General features: G+C 41.7%; 1 protein-coding gene across 1 annotated transcript in view; it reads right to left on the bottom strand.

The window, feature by feature from the left end:
* Nucleotides 1-449: 449 nt before the first annotated feature.
* ELP4 (elongator acetyltransferase complex subunit 4) overlaps nucleotides 450-17614 on the bottom strand; it is a 249110-nt gene continuing 231945 nt past the window's right edge. The window contains exon 10 of the mRNA XM_047070348.1: nucleotides 450-870. Within this exon, the coding sequence (XP_046926304.1) occupies nucleotides 739-870 (132 nt within the window). The 3' untranslated portion in view covers nucleotides 450-738. The remainder of the gene's footprint in view (nucleotides 871-17614) is intronic.

Genomic DNA, 17614 nt, shown 5'->3' with positions numbered 1-17614 from the left:
TAATATTGCCGTCAGTTTGAATTTCAATCCTGAATTATGTCTGTTGACGTAATTTCATAGTGCTGACTTCAGTTGTTTAGGATTACTAAACAGAAGACCGTCAACTTCTTCTTCCATGTTTTCTGTCACTTAAGTTCTTTATTTATTAACCACTATGGCAGACTGCTTATCTTTAATGGAATCTTAATCCCGAAATATTATTTTGCCTTCATCAGTTTAATAACAGGATGCATAAATGCAAAATCATTTTATAATAGTCTTCATATGTTAGCAAATGAATTTTTCATTTTGAAAAAAAAAAACTTTAGCATTTTTGGGGGCAAGTGACTTTTTCAGAAATAAAGAGAAAATGTTTTTCATATGCAATTACGAAGCTCATACTGTTTTACAGGCTACCCGCTGTCATATGCACTTCACCATGAACTAAGTGCCTTAATACACGTATACTAATGACACTGTGAGGCACTTTGAGTTTTTGACGTTTTATTTAAAAACAAGGTCATTTGTTTTCTGTAGATAGGGCATAAAACAAAATTTTCAAATGAAAGCATTTTTGCTCTACTCTTTCTGTAGAAAAGGTTGGTTAAGGAAAATGAAGAACGGTGGCCTCATTTTGCAATCCTAACTGTTTTCCAAAGATTGGAGGGTCAACTCGTTAAGAAAAATATTTACATAAGCTATTAGCAGTCATAATGAGAGCGTCATATAATCCTGCGCGCAGCTACTAAGGAGGAGTCACTAGAAGTCCAGGTGCTTCTTGCCTCCGGCCATCACGCCACAGCCTGGGCCCAGCAGCTTGGAGGGCTCTGCCAGATCCTGTTTGCTCGAGCGGCTCACTGTGTCTGACAAGTCTGGAGGCAAATGCAGTCGCTATGGCAGAAGATTTCAGGAGAAGAAAAGAAGAAAAAAAAATTAATTTTGCTTTAGCTAGCACACTTCAGAATACAATATTATGCTCTGTTGATCAGCATTTAGTCTTGCATATAAAATTCCTGCTAAAACAATTCTTCAGACTGAATGAAGCCCAAGAGAATCACATTTTATTCCCACTATAGGTTTTACAAATTGTAGCCGTTGCGGAAACTGGACCAGGGATCTTAGGGCAACATTTCCGGAGTCCAAACCTAAACATGTTAAGATGTCTCTTATTTAGGTCCAAATGAAAACATGTAAATGCATACATAAAAGGCATACTTGAAAAATAACACTGTTACAGTAATGGCAGGGTTGGTCTTTGGCTTTGTTTTGTTTTTGCCAGGATTCCAAAATGCTATTTTTTAATTGACTGTAGCTTCAGCTATTATGGATTCCTACAAATGCTTATTTCCCTTTGTCTGTTAAGTTGACCTGATGATTCTATTTCAAGGCTATACTTTCTTTAGGAACTTAAAATTTTCGTAGAAATATTGACACAGTGAAAAAAAAGATACCAGGGGCGCCTGGGTGGCTCAGTCGGTTAAGCGTCCGACTTCGGCTCAGGTCACGATCTTGCGGTCCGTGAGTTCGAGCCCCGCGTCGGGCTCTGTGCTGACAGCTCAGAGCCTGGAGCCTGCTTCCGGTTCTGTGTCTCCCTCTCTCTCTGCCCCTCCCCCGTTCATGCTCTGTCTCTCTCTGTCTCAAAAATAAATAAACGTTAAAAAAAAAAAATTAAAAAAAAAAAAGATACCAATCAAAGGGTCAATATTTTTTATATACTCAGGTAAGTCAGCTATGATATCAATTTCAGGTCTTGGTAAGTTTGTTTCTTTTTTTTTTTTTTTTTTTTTTAAATTTTTTTTTTTTCAACGTTTATTTATTTTTGGGACAGAGAGAGACAGAGCATGAACGGGGGAGGGGCAGAGAGAGAGGGAGACACAGAATCGGAAACAGGCTCCAGGCTCCGAGCCATCAGCCCAGAGCCTGACGCGGGGCTCGAACTCACAGACCGCGAGATCGTGACCTGGCTGAAGTCGGACGCTTAACCGACTGCGCCACCCAGGCGCCCCCTGGTAAGTTTGTTTCTATGCATGACATCGGTCATGTTTTGAAAAGTATAGTTTAGCTTTGAACAGCTCCCCATCTTAACTATTCTGCAGAGAGATGCTGATTCAAGCAGATGCAGTAACTGACCATAATTACACAAACGTTACTGTAATTAAGGAGAAATACTCATATATTAAAAGAACTTTTTTGGGGCACCTGGATGGCTCAGTCAGTTAAGCATCCGACTACGGCTCAGGTCATGATCTGGCAGCTGGTGAGTTCGAGCCCCGGGTCGGACTCTGTGTTGACAGCTCAGGGTCTGGAGCCTGCTTTGGATTCTGTGTCTCCCTCTCTCTCTGCTCCTCCCCTGCTCCTGCTCTGTCTGCCTGTCTCTTGAAAATAAGAGAACTTTTTTGGTTTTCAAAAGGATCTCTATCAAATTCTTTTAACTGTTAGTTCCCCAGCCTATTCAATTTTCATAAAAATCCAAGCTCAAGGGAACATATCTGTTGTGTGAGGCACACAGTGAGAGTAGGAGGCTAAAGGTAAGTGAGGTAGGATGGGTCCATCAAGGTCTAACCAAAGCCTTGTGGTGAACTGACCTGGAGACAACCTATCTGAAACCCTTCATTTGGAAAACTCCCTTCAATATGAAAAAAAAAAAAAAAAAAAAAAAAGAAAAGTAAGATGAAAAAGGTAGAACCATTTTTTTTGGTCAAAATATTATGATCTGTAAGCATATGTTCTGGTTAGTTTCTTTCCTGATAAAAGGCCTGTTTATTGTCATGTAAACACAAGCTGTGTACAGAGGATCAAAATATTTTAAGACATTAAAAAAATTTACAAAATGCTCTTTGATTTCAGTTTGCCTGTACTTATTTTTTAATGCCAATATACCTAGAATGAAAGACACCATGATGGACATATGTTCAACAAAGATGGCAGAAATGTTGAGAAAAGCTGTACTCGCCATATGATGATATCCATATAGTAATATTCATTTGTATCCATAGCACCCAACCTGTCTTATATTAAATAACTAAATGTCTATTTCTTGAATGATTTTTAAAAGCTCAAATAAAGACATACTTGTTTCTTTGTTTTAAACAATTCTTTCATTTATTCACAGCCTGGTTTTTTTCCAGAAAGCATGAAAGGCTCAGGAATCTAAAAGACATGTATGTCTGAGGTTATGAATGTCTTTTCAGTGTTAACTCTGTCAGTGTTCGTGTGAAGAAACTGGAGGGAAAGAAACATCTAGTTAAAAAAAAATACTTTTTAATGTTTATTTTTGAGAGAGAGAGAGAGAGAGAGAGAGACAGATTGTGAGTGGGGGAGGGGCAGAGAGAGAAGGAGACACAGAATCCCAAGCAGGCTCCAGGCTCTGAGCTGTCAGCACAGAGCCTGACTCAAGGCTTGAACTCACGAACTATGAGATAATGACCTGAGCTGAAGTCGGACGCCTAACCGACTGACCCATCCAGGTGCCCCAAGAGATATCTAATTATATGTCTGAACTTCAATGTTTCAAGATCTATTGCTAAGGAGTAAAGGAAAAATGCCTAGGATATATGCATGATCTGAAGGTTGTCTGCAACTTAAAGAAAATTCACCGTAAAAAAAAAAGCGTGTGTGTATACTTTTGGTCGAGACCTCATAAGGATGATGTCAGATGGTGATTAGGCTATTTTGGAAATCAACTGGAGTCAACAAATAGTTAGAATCTACTTGAAGCAAGGTGAACAGAGCTCTTCTACATTACTCATTTCCTTACAATTCCAGGAACACAAGTAAGACAAGCAAGCTGGTAACCATCATAGTGAGAAGCCCAAGACACGTCTACAAGACAGGCAGAGACAAAGCAGAAACCAGGTGGGGGAAGGAGAGCAGAAAAAAGCTTCATGGAGATGGGCTAGGTGCTAAATAATGAATTGGATTCTGACATGTGGAAATGGTGATTTGCTTAACGGTAGAGCTAATACATCTTTAAGATGCATTTGGGTGAAGGGTCATACTGTTCTGATAATCTAAATGAGGAAACTAGTGTAGTGTGTTCAGAACAGCATAATACAATTTATTTCAGGAGCTTACCTATTTGCTAAAAATTTCTCTTCCTCTGCTTCTCTAGGCAATGAACGTGGGCCAGTTGGATGAAAGCCCTTCATAGCAAGAGTAGCTAAATGTGACGTGTGACATGCTTGGAAATCTTTCAGGTTGAATGGCTTTGAAGAAAAGTCAACTATCATTCGTATGTAACTTCTGAGTACAAAAAAAATTTGGTTGATATGATGAAATGCTTCTGACCAAATGCTACATTGTGAACGCGAGTTGCATACTTATGTCCTTTGAAAAAGCCCAACGATGGCTCTTGGAAATAGGTGAATGATCTTGCTGGCTCTGGTGATTGTTGCTTGAATGAGCTTCCTATGCACTCTAAATTCCCAACCAGTAGGTTTTGTTTTCTTCCTTTCTGAGCCTCCCCCTGTGCGCCATGTCAGTGCGATGTGAAGCAGGGAGGAAGAAGGAGAGATCAGGTTCCGGCTTGCCAGGTGTGTGAGGGACTTTTCCTTGGAGGCTTCCAAAGCATTTACGCATTTGACATGTAAATGGTCAGATGCCGCTGTACCCCAGATCTGTCTTCTGAAAAAAAATACGCTGTAAAACACTCCTCATCGCATGTGGCCTCCTTTAGAATAAAGCTGCAAGGCCGTGGGGACGTATAAACTTTTAGACCTTGCTGTTTCCTCAGTAATGGTTTAAATAGAAACCAGATTGTTAAAAAAAAAAAAAAGAAAAGAAAAAAGAACAAAAACAAAAAACCATACCATTTTCAACGTCATAAGCCAAATCAAGGTATTTATCTTTCTCGTTTTATACCTGGAGTTCGGAGGCGAGGGCCAAAAACGTATCCTACATCTTGAGTGGAAGCTTTGCCCACCTGATTTTCTTTCCCCAGATTCTGGGAGGAAGGGATTGTGCTGCTAATGCAAGAGCTGCCTATCTGGCTGGGTGCCTGCTTTCCCCCTTGATGCCTTGTCTACAATGATGATTTCTACGGAGGCAAGGGGATTTGAGAAAGATGTGACAGCTCCCAGTATCTCACAGAGGCCTAGGTGATCTGCAGTGATCCCACTGGATTAACGGGTCCCTCTTCTCTGGTGCTACAAGGTGGGAAACAGCGGGGCTGGCAAAATACTCTGGCAGATTAGGGGAGCTCCTGCCAAAAGGCACCCTTAGGCCCGGAGGAAGCCCTGGGTCAGAATGAAGCAGGAGCAGCAGGAGCACTTTGCTCTGCAGCTCAGGGCGGGGGTGGGGGAGGGGGGACCAAACCAGAGCCAGACTTCGAGAATCTTCCCCCACTGCCTACGTCTGTGTCTCTTTGTTGGGCTTAGCCACTGTCCGTATGTTGTTCCTTCTTGAGTCGGCAGCTACACTGGGTCCTTGTAGATGCGCAGGATTGGGTTTCCTGGCTCTGGAGTTTCCCTTCCTAATTCCTTTTCTCTCAGCCTGCCAGACCTGCGCTCAGCACTCACGGTTCTCAGACAGAAGGGGCAAGATAATGAACCTAGATTACACCTGGACTTGAGACAAATCGCAAGTAAATGCCCATTAAAATAAGTTTAATCAATTTATATTTTTCCTATTTTGCCAAGACCAAACCACCAGGCACTGTTTGTTTTCTCTTTGAGGTCGTACATTTTAACCCTTCACAGATGAATACAGATTTGTTTTAATCCTTTTTATATTTCTGACATTTCCTGAAGGGTCACACTTTGTATTACTTAGAGTCACAGAAATCAGTGTGACTATTTCAACAATACTTTCTAAGAGACTTTTCTTTTGTTCTTTAAAGGACAGCCAATTTATTTTATTTTTATTATTTTTTTAATGTTTATTTCTGAGAGAGAGAGACACACACAGAGTGTGAGTGGGGGAGGGGCTGAGAGAGAAGGAGACACAGAATCTGAAGCAGGCTCCATGCTCTGAGCTGTCAGTGCAGAGCCTGATGCAGGGCTCGAACCCACAAACTGTGAGATCATGACCTGAGCTGAAGTCGGATGCTTAGCCGACTGAGCCACCCAGGCGCCCCTAAGATTTTATTTTATTTTATTTTATTTTATGTATTATTTTTTTAATGTTTATTTATTTTTGACAGAGAGAGACAGAGCATGAGCGGTGGAGGGGCAGAGAGAGAGGGAGACATAGACTTTGAAGCAGGCTCCAGGCTCTGAGCTGTCAGCACAGAGCCCGACGAGGGGCTCGGACTCACAGACCGCAAGATCACGACCTGAGCCAAAGTCAGACGCTCAACCGACTGAACCACCCAGGCGCCCCTAAGATTTTATTTTTAAGTAATCTCTACACTCAGTGTGGGGCTCGAATTTACAGCCCTGAGATCCTGCTATCATAGCCGATTTAAATGAAACCTTGTAAACACCTTAGAACACAGAGGCTCTACCCTGGTCACTTAACAGAGGCAGCCAGTGAAAGTGTGGTATGTCCCTCTGTCACTCACTCTCAGTGTGACCTTGGACGAGTCAGTTCACCCCTGTCTCAGTGTCCTCCTTTATCACAGGGGGATAATTCTCCCCTCATGAGACTGTCGTCAAGATCAAATGAGATGTACAAGTGTTCTCTGAAATATCAAGTACACTAATATATTCACATTTCTTGCTCCAAAAAAGATGTTGAGATGGCTCATAAAAGTACATATGGCTCAACACGATAAAAACAAGTGCGTTTATTAAGGCAAGGAAACAACTCTACATATGTAATGAACTACACATGATCGTAAGTGACAACAACAGAATATGAGACTTAGCCAGCAGGTCTCGGTCACTGTGCTGGCGTCAGAGCAACGAGAAGACATTGCCCTCTACTGTGGCCCTGTAAAGAAATCAAAAAGGGAACTGAGATCGTAGTCCTGGCTTCTGGAAAGATTGAAAAAGTCTAAACACTTTCCTTCATACTTAGTAAGGCAGTAGTGAAAATGGGGCCTGTCACATGCCCAGCTTCTGGGCCAGTGAAAGCAGGCACAGCTGTGCTGCAGAAGCAATTTGGGGTCCATCTTATTTTAAAAATCTATCTTTTGCAAATGTCCTCATTGCTGTCAAAATAACTAACAAAGGACATGTCAGAAGATAAAGCTTCTCTACTTGAGTTTTAAAAGCATTTCTCCCTCTTTACATGATGAGGAGAAAAAACAAATTAAACAGACACCCTATCCTATTCCATTCCAGAATCTTGCAAGAGCCGAGTGATGCCCTCACCTGGAGGATGATTTGCTGATTCCTGAAGCCAAGTTCTGTGTTACGAGGCACCGCTCTGAATGGTAGGGGATGGACTAGACTACAGGCCCAGTAGCTGGAGTATAGAGACACTCCCACCCCCTCCAATAAATGGCTTAAAAAAGGTAGAAGTGGGGCGCCTGGGTGGCGCAGTCGGTTAAGCGTCCGACTTCAGCCAGGTCACGATCTCGCGGTCCGTGAGTTCGAGCCCCGCGTCGGGCTCTGGGCTGAAGGCTCAGAGCCTGGAGCCTGTTTCCGATTCTGTGTCTCCCTCTCTCTCTGCCCCTCCCCCGTTCATGCTCTGTCTCTCTCTGTCCCAAAAAATAAATAAAAAAACGTTGAAAAAAAAAATTAAAAAAAAAAAAAGGTAGAAGTTTATTTTTCTCCCATTTTATAGCACAGAAGTAGGCAATTCTGAGCTGTGAGGACTGGTCTGCCAGCCTCAACAGGCGCTTCTTCCACTTCTGGCTCCAAGGCTGATGTGTTTGCTTTCTCTCAGCTGGTGGGAAGAAGGGGCCAAGAAGGCGCAAGACCTGGAAGTTAACACATCACTTCCACTCAAGTCCAGAACTTAGACATGGCTACACCTGGCTGGTGACAAGGGAGGCTGGGAGATGTTGCAAAATGTGTAAAAGTGTGTAACAAACCTATTCCTTGAAAAAAAAATTTTTTTTAAATGTTTATTATTAAGAGACAGAGAGAGACAGAGCATGAGCATGGGAAGGGCAGAGAGAGGGGGAGGGGAGACACAGTATCTGAAGCAGGCTTCAGGCTCCGAGCTGTCAGCACAGAGCCCGATGTGGGGCTCAAACCCACGAACCGCGAGATCATGACCTGAGTCGAAGTCGGACGCTTAACCCACTGAGCCACCCAGGCGCCCCTAACAACCCTATTCCTATGGAAGTTGAAGCAAATGGATATTGGGAGACAACTATAGGTTGTTACATTGTTACATTGTTACACTTATCCATTAATATTCCATCATTACAATGTAATGTTACATTGCAGTTACTCTGTACCTGGTTAAAATCTTGCCATGTGGAAGATATGTCTGCTTAGTTTTTGGTGAGTTTTGTGTTATTCTCATATATGAATAGGCCAGGGGAAAACAATGCCAGAACTGATTTTTGCTCTTTTTGGATTGGTACGTGTACATTTGGTAGTGGCTGCATATTTCTGGAAAAAAGTCTGCCAAATATGGGTTAGGTTTTAACTTTTAGTTTTTGTTTAAAATGCAATTCATTCAAAGGGTTTAAGATTAAACTTGTTTTATTGAATGTCATAATTATACTATATCCTTTGAATCGAAAACAATTCATTCGGTTCTTCCTGATTGATCTGAAAATTAGACAAAATTTCAGAGCTGGCATATTGCATACTGGCTGCCCATTGAAAAATGCTCAGGTGTGCAATTATTTTGACCGTCAATTATATCTGACAGTATTGTCTTGCCTCCAAACTCACCTCTCTGAAAGCAGATTGTGAAGAACTCACTTGTCTAAACAAAAGTGTGATTTGTGAAAAGGCATGTGTCTGTGGCAGAGATTGCTAGCTTACTCCCAATCTTATTCTCTTCCTTTGCAGCCAGTAAAAGCATCTCTGGGGGTGTGTGTGGGTGGCTCAGTGGGTTAAGGGTCTGACTCTTGGTTTAGGCTCAGGTCACTCATGATCTTATAGTTCATGAGATGGAGCCCCATGAACTAGACCCAGGTGGGGCTCTGCACTGACAGTGCAGAGCCTGCTTGGGATTCTCCTTCCCTCTCTCTCTGCCCGTCCCAGTGTGCATGCGCACGTACTCTTTCTCTCTCCCAAAATGAGTTGTCACATTTCTCAACTTCCCTTGCCGGTAGATGAGGCTGAGTGACTAAGTTCTGGCCACTTATGGTTAAGTTTGGGTTCAGATCTGTGAAAGAGGGGAGGTGCCATTGACTTCCCTTTTCCCTCACCTCGGCGAGAGGGCCACTGTCCTGGGCCCTGATCCACCCTTCCTCATGGGGTAAGGGATCTCAGGGCAAAGAGGATGTGCCCCTTCTTTATAGGACATACTCTGGGTATTCAGAATTCAGAACTCCTTGTCCAACAGGCTACAAAGTCGGCATGGTCTCTTTCCCAGGTTCGTGCCCCAAGGGTGGATCATGTTGTCTGTGTGCACACCCTGGGACCACTGTTTGTGTGGCGTGTGGATGGAGTTTGTGTACAGGATGGGTGTCCCCAAGCATTTGCATGTGGCCCTGTGTGTGGGAAGGAGACAGGAAGAGAAAGGAGGTGGGCGGCAGGCCAATTCTCCCCCTGTCTCCAAGTTCTAGAGTAGAACCCATATCATAAATTGAAACTTGGTTTTCCAGGAAGTTGTATTTGTGAAGGAAGGAAGACAATGAATATTTCATGGTTTCTCAGCTTGATAACTTGATATAATAATTATGTGGTCCTACATTCACATTATTGCTCTAGGCTCCACAAATATTAGGGGAAAACCTACCCACCATCTTCCCACTTGCTGACTTGAGGGTGGGTGCTGAAGCAACAATTCTGGACCATCAACTGGAAGCTATGGTTAGAGGAGGGTAGAGCAAAATGAGAAAATTAGTGTAGGGTTTCCTGACACCATGTGGGCACCCAAAGACCCTGGGTCACTGTCCTGGGCTTTAAAGTGAGACATAAGTGAACCTCTGTGTTATTTAAGCCACAGTAGTTTTGGATCTCTGTAACAACAGACTAACTTGTATCCTGTTTATGCAGAATTTGGTACCTGAAAAATGATGTGCTTGAGTTCTGGGATTTAAGTGGCTTAGTGGTTAGAAAGTGGGCGGTGAGGTCAGATTGCAAACTGGGAGGCTGGTGACCCTTGTTATGACTGTGATAACTTGGAAGGCAAAAATTTTACCTCCTGATCAGTGGCTCCAAGGTGAAATGGTGGAGAAATTCAGAAAACTGTTGTGCTAGTTGCTTCTTGCCACATTCAGCAACGTTACTTACAAATAGGAAAGGAACTTAGGCTAGAGGTAGAGATTTTGGAAGAAGCGTCAGAAAGGAACACGCCTCTGTGTGAGGCACTCTGCCTGTACCCCAGAGGCCAAAATGATGAAAGCCTTGGTAATTTGGGGCTCCGAGGATTGAAAAAACAAAAACAAAACCAAAAAACTTTTCTGCCCTACATGCTGAAGCAGGCAACCTTCACAGGAGATGTTGGGTGTTCCTGAGCTTTGGTGAAATACCCTCATTAAGAGACGCTACAAAATGGGATCCAGTTCAGAGATGAAAATGAGATGAAGGGTATGGCCTTCCCTCTCGAGCTGATTATTTTAGATGGCGTCAAGCTAGTTACTCATAAGGAGAAAGAGAGGGACGTAGGTAGAACAGAAAAGTCGGAAAATAAGACTCAATGGGGTGCCTAGGTGGCTCAGTCGGTTAAGCATCTGACGTCGGCTCAGGTCGTTATCTTGTGGTTTGTGAGTTCGAGCCTCAAGTCAGGCTCTGTGTTGACAGCTCAGAGCCTGGAGCCTGCTTGAGATTCTGTGTCTCCCTCTCTCTCTCTCTGCCCCTTCCCTGCTCATACTGTGTGTAAGTGTGTGTGTGTGTGTGTGTGTGTGTGTGTGTGTCTGAAAAATAAATAAACTTTAAAAGACTCAAGCCTTAGAATGCAACGGTTGTGGTGGACAAGTATCCATTCCAACCTCTTGGTGGAGGCTGCAAAGGTGTGAATTATGCTTCTCCAATTAGAAGCATGGTACTAGATTCAGAAGGTGGAGGAGAAGCAGAAGGAATCTTCCTGCTGCTCTACTGCAATTTGCCAGTACTACTGCAGGGAATTTTTTTTTTTTTTGCATCAGTATTCTAGTGACTAGTCAACAACTCCATGGGAATTGAGAGGCAGGTGCAGAAGTAGAAGCCAGACCAGTGTTTCAGTGCCCAGTTACTTGCTTCATGGGGGTCGAGGGATCCTTGTTGCTGTGGTAGTAAGAACCTACCAGACACAAGATTACTGCCTCGGAGGTGTGCGCTTTCAGTTACCAGCACCCAGTTGGGGTGGCCTCCCAATTCCTCACCTTTCTGACTGAGGAAGCAGCAGCTTCCCTGAAGGCCAGTTTTCTGGCGATGTCCTTCAGCCCTCCCAATTATTTTGCTAGCCCCCCAATTTTCTGGTATAAACTTTTCCTCTGCATAAAATAATTTGATGGGATCTGTTTCCTGTCTCCTGAACCTAGAACTTTGTCTTGACAACTCTTTGGCTGTGATTACTTGCGTGAGGGACTGAAGGGAAGCTATCAGACTGGGAACCTTCTAAAGTCTTGAGGGGATTGTAGTGCCAAAGAAACCACAAACCTGGTCAAAAGTCTATGATTATTCAACCCCTAGAATAATCTTAGGTCCCCAAACCTGATCTATCAATAAGTGGGCTGTGAGAACTGTGCAGCCCCCCAAAATTATCCTCTCTGATGGTGACTTCATGTAGCCATGAATGTTAATGGACAAGGAATAACTTCCTTAAAGGATACAAAGGATAACAGACAAGGGAGTTCCTTCCAGAGAGCCGAACTGGGGATTATAAATTGGGCTGAAGTCCCCTACTGCCAGGGCAGAGAATTCCTGCAGTTCCCAGCCAGTAGGATTCTCCACTCACCCCCGGAGAGGCAGTAAGTGTGTGGGAAGAAGGCTGTGCATGGATATTTGGGTTCCAGTGGGTTGTGGACTATGACAAAGTCTGATAATTATCCTTCAACATCTACTCTTCCTTTTCCCTTTGGTAGAAGAACTCTTGAATGGGCAGCCATCCGGAATAAAAATTCCATTTCCATGCTTCCCTTTCAGCTAGTTGTGGATCATGTGACCAAGTTTGAAAAGAGCAGAAGTAATGTCGCCATGTCAGGACACTGGAATGGAATTTGAACTCAGGTAGTCTGGCTTCCAACTCCATATTCTTATTCATTACTCTATGTGCCAGAACTCCTTTAAGTACTAGCAATAAAACAGTGAACAGAATGGGCAAGATCCCTGCTTTCAAAGAACTTACAACTTCAGAAAGGGACAGTACATAGACCTTTATATGACTCAAGGAGAGACAGGTAACATATAGGAAAGCAAACAAATGAACAAGATAATTCAGATAGTGACAGGTGCTTTTAAGGAAATAAAACATAGTGATATGATATTGGCTGGGGGGGGTACCACTTTGATTTGGTGATAGGGCTTTTTGGAGAGTACATTTGAGCTAAGATTTTCAATTTGAGAAGGGACCTATGAAGACCTGGAAAAAGAAGTGTCTAGGCCAAGGTAATCAAATGCAAAAGACTTAAGGCAGGAATAAAGTTGGCATGTTTGCAAGATAGGAAAAAAGTCAGCTTTTCTGGAGCAATCAACAAACAGGGGAGTGGCTATGAGACATTTGGCTTGGTAGGTAGGTATCTGTGGAGGGTTTGTAAGTGACTTGGACTTAATTCTTAGAGCATAGGGTAGCTCTGAATACCAGGGCTATTTCACCCATATCCTTATAAAACCATGCATAGACATTTTCAGTAAAGAATTGCAAACAGATATATTCTATTAAAGATAGCATTTTCTCGGGGCGCCTGGGTGGCTCAGTCAGTTGGGCGGCCGACTTCGGCTCAGGTCATGATCTCACGGTCTGTGGGTTTGAGCCCTGCATCGGGCTCTGTGCTGATGGCTCAGAGCCTGGAGCCTGCTTCTGATTCTGTGTCTCCCTCTCTCTCTGTCCCTTCCCTGCTCATGCTCTGTCTCTCTCTGTCTCAAAAATAAAAACATTAAGAAAAAAAAAAAAGAATTTTCCCAAAGGTGGTATATACTGGCTCTTCTAGATCCTGTATTCTTCTGATTCAGAAGAAATATTCTATCTCCTAAGTGGTCCACAGTATCCCCTACTCCCATTCTCCTCCTGTGGGAAGTGGTGGTTGTCAATGTCGTGCCAAGTCAACAGGAAGATTCTAGTTGGAGTGGTTGGGCCCTGTATGAAATGTTCATGGAGGAGAAACTCTGGCAGTACTGTTTGTGGAGATGGTGTGCTGAGTTTAATCCACTTAAAATGTGAGCCAGAATCTTTTGGACTGTGGTGTAATAAGAATACCACCAAGTGTCAGTCCCAATGTTCCTGAACTTGCGGACATTTAAGATGTGGGGGAGTTATGTTATTTTCCTCTCTTATTTCATATATGGACAGAGAACAGACTGGATTACTCCCAAAGAACTTTGCTTAAAAGGGTTTTACCTTCCAGACAAACTAAAGGCAGTATCTTTCCCTTTTCTTTTTGCTTTCTTTTTTGCTCCTTGGCATATTTTATTCTCATTCATGTTCTAACATGTGTAGGATTGGAAAAAAAAAAACAACAAAAAAAAAAACAACCATCTAGGTAACAGATGGAATAAGGTGGCTTAAACTGTTACCTAAACTTGTACAGTAGAAATACTTGACACATGCCTCCCTCCAGCCCTCATTAGCTTCCTCTTTGGGATAAAGGGATGGGACGGAGAAGTCACACATGCCACTACTGTTCCTGCGATCCCCTGCTTGTGAACCATCACCTCAATGAGACTCTCTGTATCTCCCCAACTGACTTCCTTCCATTCATCTTCCCTTAATTGTGTACAGGGCTTCTCACTCCGGCAGTGTTTTTACTGGTCTCCAACTGCTGCTTACCCCAAGGCTTGTGTGGCTATGGAACACACAATGCAGGCAGGAGCATATAAGCTCCAGAGTGCGTAGAATTTGAATGAAGCTTCAGCAGGGCCAAGCTGAGAGATGCTTGAGACCTAGGGCTCAGACCTACTGCTGCTGTGGCAGTAAATGGAAGAAGACCAGGATCTTCCTGTGCACAGACTGTCATTTTGATAGGCTCTTCAAGCCTGCTTTGTCCAGGAAGCCCCTGTTCTACCCCCTACAAGTGAGGAAACACTTCAGAAGCAGTGTTTTAGGTACTACCCCTCAGGTGGCTTAACAGTAGTAAGATATTTTAGGAAATAGCATGTTTTAGAACCAGATGCTGAGCTTGAGGAAAAAAACAAACAAACTTCTTTTAAAAATAAATTCAGACTAATTCTATGAGAATTCCTTTTTATCCCTTTTTTCTTGTAAAGCCTATGGAAACTGTTCTGGAGGTGGCAAAATGTAACATTCCCTTCGTTTTTGTCTACTAGAATTCAAACTAATGTTTGCTCCTTACTATAATCTGAAACCTCTGACTCAGTAAACTGTTAGCAGCTAAATGTGTGTGTAAACTCAAGGTCGATCCCTAAATCCCAGAGACTTTTAGAACTACAGCAGATCCACTATTCAGTGTAGGGACTGGCAGAGGGCTGTCTGATCGTTTATGGAATAGATGAATTCTAAGATGTGAACAAGCCGAAATCAGGGACTTCTGAAATTGGATAATTGCTTAAGGTATCAGAGTAATGCCAATCCACTAAATAACTTTCAAAGTTGGCAGCTTTTGATGAACACTCCTTTTGGAAATGTGGCAACCATATATATTTTTTTACATGTAAGTACAGCATATGTAAAAAATATATTGATTTCCTTTTGGCTGTCCATGAATGAGTACTGAGAGCATAATGGCCAATGTGTTTGCTTGCATAATGCCCTGCAGTGTATGCAGAACATTGCTCTACCAAGTCCTGAGATGGGGTATGAAGTGCTCGGTGTAAATGGCCACGTAAAACATCCTGACGGCATTAAATCTCCTGACTGCTCTTCAGTTACTTTAAGACCCCCACATTGCAGGGTCTGCTAGTTCCTGGGTATGAAGAAAGAATTTTTAATGGGGCCAAATGTAGGTGTTTACAAGGGGGAATTGTTGTTTTTTATTAGGAGCTGCCTTATGTTCAATAGTTGTATTTACTTTGTCAAGCTAGCCAGAATTAGAAATCCCCATTGCTAGGCAGCCTAGAGCGTCTGCGAAGTATTTCTGGGCATTCAGAACTGAAGCATGTGCTGCCCAAAGGCAGGTTTCATTACAGTGTGTTATTTAGTCCCCGGTTCGTCCCTCCCTACCCCCACACCCCCAGATAGCAGCGCTTCTATAGCAGGAAATCTTGGTTACTTTATGCTGAAACATATTTACATGACTGAAACACGACAATTAACACATTTGTAAAGCTTGAGGGATAGGCACACTTTAATGGTTTTTTGAAGTAGGCTGATTTCCTGGAGCTTTTAATCTTATTTTATTTTGTTCTGCATGCATGAACAAGTTCCTCCCTACTATAGGTGTTTGACAAAGTCTACCTGGTATGAATGTGAATGAAAAGAAAATCATACAAAACTTAACTTTACGTTCTATCTTTGTCAAACCGTCCCTAACTTCTTTCACCAGTTCAGTGTATACTGAGGGCTCTGCTTTTACTTTTGACATGTTGTGTTAGCTTTTATACAGAGGCAGTTGGGAAGTATGCTTTGGGTTTGGCAAAATGAAACGTGTATTTCTCTGTACCAACTGTATAAAACCTTTTCACATTGAAGGAGAAGTATCTGTTACAGAAGTGATTTTCTTCACTTTTCGTGGTCAGATAAAGGCACACTCTCAGAGGTAGTGCACATTTTACTTGCTCCGAACTTAAATGAACACTCAGGTGGTATTAAGTACTATTACTTGATAAGTGCTATTATGTGTGTTTTTGTGTGTTTGTGTGTATGCCTGTTTATACATATACATAAAAATATGTATACACATATACATAAAAATATGACAATGTTATCATGAATATTTTAATAGCTTTTAAGTCTATAGATCAATTACTGAAACCTTGGTAAAATTCAGGAAAAAAAAAAAACAACCCTTTCATATCACCGCCCTGTAAAACAAAATGAAAACTTCCACTTTCCCTTTGATTTCTGAAAGCATGCTAACCCTGGAAACCACCCACCCCAACTCTTACTTAAAAGTTTATGGCAAATTTACAAATTACACTGGTTTCAAATAGTCACCCAGTACCTCTATTTCCACCCTCCATAGACCTCCCTCCTCACCAATTTCAAAGGGAGCTCGGTGAACAGACTGGGCAAAGCAAGAGCCCTCTCTCTACATGCCTGAGGGCAGTGATGGGGCAGCACCAGACCGAGCGCTCTAGCTGAGGGATACAGATCAGGGATGAGGACATAACTCCAAAGAGTAACTCTCTGCTGAAGTGACTTCACAGATAAGTAAGCAGAGAATCAATTTAGTCTTAGACTCTCTATGAATAAGGGGGAATAAAGTTAAAGGAAATGAAGCAAATAAAGCAAGAAAAAATACTGATGACCAGAAAAGAGCAATATGTTTGTGAGTATATAGATAAATGATTATGCCTACTTTTAGGGATTTCTTTTCTTTGTTTATTTGGCTTAATTAAAATGTATGTTTCTACAGAAATGTTAACAAGAGCTAAGTTTAATTTTCACATGAATAATTTAAAAGTAATTTTTCATAGAGATTATTTTCTATTCTTTAAAAACTCATTTGCTTTTATATGTGGAGTATTTTCCCCCCACCACTTAACTTTCCCATTGAGCCAAATCTTTTTATAAGGAAGTCTGAAAAATCTTCAAAATGCAGAAGCAACAACCTGCTACACCGAATTGGCTAAGGTTTTTATTGTAGAAGGAAGAGTCATTCTGGTTCAAGGAGAAACTCTTTAGTTTGCTGTCATTTCAGCCAGGGTGTGCAGGTATGCTACGGGAATGTTCCTGTGATTTTGCAAAATTACACTCCAAAATGAAATAAAGAAGGGAAGTGATGTTGTAATGTTATGTAAGCTTTAAAATCTAAGTTAAATGAAATATACATATTTGTGCATTTCTATTTGATTCCCTCAACATTGGAAATACACAAAAATTTCTTAAGGCATTAAAAGCACAGGAAAGCATGATTTGTGGAAAAAGACCATCAAATGGTTTCTGAAGTTCAATACTGACAAGTTTCACAATTTAGGGTATGATGATGAAAAAATGAAGTTTTTCCTTTAAAAATATATCAAGTAGTGGTATTTTTCCTCCTGTCTTTCATTCTATCTTATGTCCTAAAGAGATAGCAGTTGCTCTAAAATCAGTTTCAGCGAATACCTAAAATAATTACCCAATTAAATATTTATAAATTACAGAATATATTACAAGCATTTAACGTTTCTGTATCTAAATGAAAAATTGCCACAAGTATCTTCAAGTTACCATTATAAATTTATTTTTGGGTAACACTAATATTGATAAGTATTTACATCCTAAATCTATTAACTGGCTTATATACTTTAACAGTCTATCTTAAATATTTTACAAATGATTTCTTTGAACATAAACTAGACTTTGTAACTGAATACCAATATGTCACATAAAAGGATCATATTTGATCATATTGGTTATATTTTAAAATCATGAGGCAAAAACT

Source organism: Lynx rufus, unplaced genomic scaffold (assembly GCF_022079265.1).
Source record: "Lynx rufus isolate CCGP_SWC_20201006 ecotype Redwood Valley unplaced genomic scaffold, mLynRuf1.p SCAF_9, whole genome shotgun sequence".
Lineage (NCBI taxonomy): Eukaryota > Metazoa > Chordata > Mammalia > Carnivora > Felidae > Lynx > Lynx rufus.
This window is presented reverse-complemented; position numbering and strand designations above follow the sequence as displayed.